General features: G+C 38.7%; 1 protein-coding gene across 1 annotated transcript; it reads left to right on the plus strand.

Annotated features, from left to right (window-relative positions):
- The first annotated feature begins 1,472 nt into the window (after window positions 1–1,472).
- MYL2 (myosin light chain 2) lies at window positions 1,473–5,851 on the plus strand. The gene is made up of 6 exons (XM_025163079.2): window positions 1,473–1,643; window positions 2,585–2,660; window positions 3,184–3,288; window positions 3,823–3,898; window positions 4,245–4,293; window positions 5,524–5,851. Exons 1-6 carry the CDS (start codon window positions 1,530–1,532, stop codon window positions 5,620–5,622), a joined length of 519 nt encoding a protein of 172 aa, XP_025018847.1. The 5' UTR covers window positions 1,473–1,529; the 3' UTR covers window positions 5,623–5,851.

Genomic DNA, 5,851 nt, shown 5'->3' on the forward strand with positions numbered 1-5,851 from the left:
AGTGGGTTGCAGCTAAGTGTGCTTCTGGATTCCTAAGACCTAATTATTAAGATTCAGGCCTTCCCCCATCTGCAATACCCCAGTTCTAGATTCTATTTCTTGATCCCATTATTGTCTGAAGGAATGATCAAAACTGACATCTGTTATATAGACACAGACACAGAGAATTGTTCCATACATAATTCCCTTGTATGCTCCTGAATGCATACATTTAAGACCAACTGACACCCACAGGTGTCTGGCTATTATCTGGCCACTGGGAGGACGCTGTATCGACATCTTAAATGGAGAAGCCGTCTGGACGGCTGGCATGTCACTAACCTTGGGGGCCTCTGTTGTTCTCACATGTCACCACATGACAATGAATGCTGATATTTAAGAAGAGAGAAGGGAGAGGATTAACTCACCTATTACAGCCAAAAGTGGACATGGGTTTATTTATAATCTGGGTTGGGCCTTATTTATTGTCTCATCAGGCAGAACAAAGGGGGCACCCGCAGAAGGATCCTTCTCCGAACAGCATCCTGAGCTGCACAATTTGGTCTTAGAAATGGTGAGTAAAAGGAGGGAGAGAGGGAGGGACGGAGAGCTGGAATGGGATGAAAAGAATCAGGAATTCAAGCATTCTAGATAAAAATATGGGGTACCTTTCAGTGAGTAAGGATCCTCCAAAGAATAAGTTATATCATCAGGCAGAACTAGGTTATGGGCCAACATCCCTTCAGAAGAAGCATGGATAATAAGTGTTGCTTGATAGGTCAGTTAACTTGAAATTAATTGATATGAGTCAGTTTTAATCAAGACACACTCATTCTTTCAAACCTATAGTTCCAGTGTGCTACTGTTTCAGGGAATGAAAAAGAAGAGAATAATGACAATCTCCAGAGATGGAGTAGGAAGTTGGATTATTCCAGGCAGTGCTCCAGAAATCTTAGGTGTCTTCCAGTCCCACAAAGATATTGATGCTGAGGGTAACATGCAGATGATTCTACAACTTAGTTAAAAGCACATGATTTATTGGCCCAAAATTATTTGACTCCATCCATTCTTCCTCGCTAGCCTGACATATCTCCAAGACCACTAGTTTGGTATTAGTATGTCCCTTTCACGCTTTCTCTCCCCTTCTGTATTCAAATCCTTTCTTAAAATCTCCATTTTACTATTCTACTTTTAGCACAAATCTTTAGTCCCCAAACTGTCAAAATACATAAATCAGTACATTTCTTTCTTTTGGGCATCTCTACCTCCACCCTCCTTCAACATTCTCTCTTTGATTCCCGTGTAGCAAATTTGAAGTTGTACATTTCCTGGGTCAGGGATATCCTTTCATGAACTTTTCACAGGGCATTTTCCACGAACGGCACTAAATCAATAGCCACTAAATACAACTGAACTTTGTCCAATAACTCTCTCCACCGGTAAATGGTAAAACTGTTGTTTTCAGCATATTGCTTTGGACAGAAGGCTCTGGAACCGCTATTTGACCCACCAGAAGGTACCTTTGTAAGTTAAGGAGATGCCATTGAATAATGTTGTGTTTAATCTCCCCAAAGGCACCCAAGAAAGCTAAGAAGAGGGCAGAAGGTGCCAACTCCAATGTCTTCTCAATGTTTGAACAGGCACAGATCCAGGAGTTTAAGGAGGTATGTCAAACAGAGGCAGTAAAATGTTTTGCAAACAGTTTGTACTACGAATCCAAATGAACTGAATATCCTGATCCAATGACATTGCAAAGTTAGGTAAAACACTAATATTCTCTAGGCCTCTGCTCTACCCGCATAATGAAAAGAGTCTGTATTTGTGATGCAGCGGTGCTACACAATCTAGGCCTAAGGAACAGAACTCTCAGTCAATCTTTTTGTACGCATGGAAGTGTATGCTTAAGTCCTGGATGATTCTACATTCTTGTAGATCAAGGGCTGTAATAACCAGTTTAAAAAGACTTCACTGGGGCTTAATCTGAAGCCTGGTCTTAGTCCTGGAACCTAGCTGAAATCCCCTAATTGAAATATTGCAGGACGTCTGCCAGATTCCTCATGCACCTATGATTCTGGCCACAGAAACTTTATACTGAAATATTTTGTCTCCAGTGTAAATTGTACATTCAGTGTATTTTTATCTTTTCCTTAGTTTATATATTCTCCAACAGTCTTGCTGATTCAAGAAGGACCCTGAGTTCAAATATGTATCCTGTCTAATTACAGGATAGGGCTGTGCAAATCTTTCAAAAGAGGTATTTTGAAAGACTGGGCACACACTTGCATGTGAAGACAGCTGGGAGCAGCTTCAAAAGCAGTTGTGCTAGCTCTAACAATCTGAAAAGAGCTACATGCCACCCTGTGTTCCAAAGCACCTCTTTCAAAAGATCTGCATAGCATTAAGGAGCTTCAATAAAATACTTTTTAAAAACTCTGAAGGATAGCAATCATCTGTTAAAATCTCAGGATGGAAGAAAAACATGTTATTCAGCTAAGCATCACTAGATATTTCAGTTGTAAAAATTAGAAGTTTGATCTTTTCATAAAATAAGAGCCAAGGAAGTTTTATGCACACCATACGAGACATGTAGTTTCTCACATTTCAGGCCTTCACCATCATGGATCAGAACCGCGATGGTTTCATTGACAAAGCAGATCTGAGAGATACATTTGCAGCACTAGGTAAGCAAAGAAATACCTATAAATTATTAAATATATCAAAGTCCCTTTAGTAATTTATATGGAATCTCATTGGGATAAAGTATTTTAATTGTCCCTTTCCTCCTACCCAAAATGTTATATCAAGTTAGAATTAAAGTAAGATGTAAACCGTCAGAAAAAAAGAAATAAATACAGAAATCTAGAACTCTGGTTTGGAATATAACTGAAAGTTCTGAGTTTTGACAGCATTCTAGGTCAAGGTGATTTGTATCTTACCAAGCCAGATGCAACTAGTATGGACTATTGGGTATCCAACAGTTTCCCAATTTTTGCAATTTTGGCTGTAAATGTAGGAAAATTCTCCACTCCTCAGCATTAGACAGGGATGGAAGAGTTGCCACTAGTCTGCTGTTTGCCCCAAATTACCTGTATTTAACACAATCACTATAGGTCTTTCAATATTTTAAGAAATTCCTTAAAATGAGAGAGATTCCTTGAGTTTCCTGCTGAGAGGTTGTGTTTGGTTTGGTTTTGCTTGTTTTAGGACGCCTGAATGTGAAAAACGAAGAGCTTGAAGCCATGATCAAAGAAGCTCCTGGACCAATTAACTTCACCGTGTTCTTGACAATGTTTGGAGAAAAACTTAAAGGTGAGATTGGAGGAGAAGACTACAATTCTAAGTGTTTCAAGCCATTAGCATCTTTGGTAAGATGTTTAGATACCCACCCACAAAGACTTGGTTTAGGACAAATAAAAAATAATTAAAATGTTCACTATTCATGATTTCGCAGAAGAAGGTGTCCCAAAGTAGCTAAAAAAGTATCTTCAATAGAAAATAGCCAATCAACAAAAGCAAGAAGAGACTAAAATGGTGCAAAGACAAGTAAAAGCAGATTAAAAATAAAATCTTGTAGGGGTAGTTCTTCCAAGAGTGTGCCCACGGACAGTGCCATGAGAGTGATATCGCATGGTGCTGCTGGACTCCCAATTGCTATGGAGAGCTTCCTTGTGAGTCTGAAGGAGAAGGTTTTGTCCTGGCATGTCTGCCCACTTACTTTCTGGAGAGCCTCAGCCATGACACGCCTTCCCACAAACATTGTGAGAAGGGCCACTTTTACAAAGTATTTGGCTTTCTTAGACTTTCTCTCCATCTCTAACCCCCCCCTTTTTTTTAATCTTCCAGGAGCAGATCCAGAGGAAACTATTCTAAGTGCATTTAAAGTCTTTGATCCGGAAGGCAAAGGCCTAAAGGCAAGCTAGTAAGTATTTTTGGAGCTTCTTCATTAAAATAAAATGGCCAGAAGATCCCAGCACCATCTCTGCTTCACTTTGTCCCTTTCTTCTCACCCCAGAATAAACATTTGTACTTGCCTAGCATCACCTCTGTACGACAATCCATTGTCATGCAAATGTACAAGCAGCCTGGCTGCTTATTCTAAAAGCAATTAAGTAGTTGTTTGTCCATCCTCACATGCTTCAATGTGGATTTCAGAAATGAACAAGCCATAGCTTCTACTCGTCTTGAACCCTTCACATGGAATGATAGGTGGAGTAGAGACTGTTTTTACTTATTCCTTTGCATTTAATCTGGACTTTATTTTTCAGCATTAAAGAGATGCTCATGACACAAGGAGAAAGGTTTTCAAAGGAAGAGGTAAGAAGCTCCTGAATCACTGAATGTCATTTCTTGATGGATTGCTAAGAAGGTTGGGCTCAGTGGTCAAGCAAAATAGCCTAAGTTCAATACCTTTCTCTCTCTTCCTCCCCTCTGCCAGGAAACCTGAAAACTATAGTTAAGGGGAGATTATGGCTCTCCATAAAATTCTGAACATATTCATAAAGTTACATTTTTTACCAGGTTTCTTTGGGGTAATCCTCTTCCTCCTCACATATTTTATCTACTTGAGTCCTAGCTCCAACATGACTGAGGAGTATTCATTCATCAAGTGCCTTTCCAAATAAGATCAATTACACCCTAATATTATATTTCTTCATGCATGTAACTTTCTATTCATGAAGGCTTACAACCAATTTTTTCAGTCTAATTATGCATCTTTAAGACTATTCTGTGTTAATGTTTTCAATGGCACACTATTAATATTGTTTTTAAGAAGATATCTTAGAGTCACTTTGAATCCACTAAGTAGAAAAAGCAATTACTGTAGAAAGCAAACATTTTTTATTCCAACTGGCTTGTTTATGAACCTCACAAAATGCCATTTAAAAATAAAGTTGAATAAATTCTAGCTTACTTACCAGCCCTAATAATATGACAAAGCCTCAAATTAACAGACACCTATTTAACAGATTTCAAATGCAACAGATCGAATTTGTATTTGGACTTCACCTCCAAAATAATGGGCAAATCTGTTGTTTTCAAGGTTTATCTGGATAACTGATGTAATTTACGTTCCTTGTGTCAATGTACACCATTTGTGTAATTATACAATATGATATTTGGCATCATTTGTGTCAATTTACATCGTTTGTGTAATTACATCATTTTGGTCAATTTACATCATGTGAACAAGTGAGCAAAAATCTCAGTTACATCATTATGCAAATGGACCAATTACATGAGTTATTCACATTTGGATTTAACAGACACTGTTTCCCCCCAAAATGGTCTGTTAAATGGAGGTTTCACTATAATCAAAACAGGCCCTTGAGCTTTAGCCTCAACATTTAAAACAGTACGAATCAACCAACTAATGTTTAAGAGGGCAAATTGTACGCCTTTTACTTGGGAATACAGATCACTGAACTTCAAAATGAATGTGTATAGAGTTCTATATAGATGAACAAGGTCCAGGGAAAAGCCCTGCAATTCTACCAATAGCCAGTGAAGTATTAAAACTCAAAAGTGACTTCTTTGTTCCTCCAGGTAGACCAAATGTTTGCAGCTTTCCCTCCAGATGTGACCGGCAACCTTGACTATAAGAATTTGGTGCACATCATCACACACGGAGAAGAAAAAGATTAAGAAATGCTGGGAGGCCAATTGGTGTGATGAGAGAAATGATACCTTCTCTGACACCACTTCTGGTGGCTCCTGGCCAGCTAAGCTGGGATATTGTGTCTTTCCTGTCTGTTGTCATCCTCTTGGGAGTCCCAGCCCTTTGTCTGTCCTATCTGTAGAAAGAATGCAGCCATGTCTGGAGAAACCTATTTCTAAAATTGCCTTTGTATTGAATCATTCAGAAAATCTGAGT

This window comes from Python bivittatus, unplaced genomic scaffold (assembly GCF_059951505.1).
Source record: "Python bivittatus isolate LINGU-HERP-01145 unplaced genomic scaffold, Pbiv_v1 ctg000100_np1212, whole genome shotgun sequence".
Lineage (NCBI taxonomy): Eukaryota > Metazoa > Chordata > Lepidosauria > Squamata > Pythonidae > Python > Python bivittatus.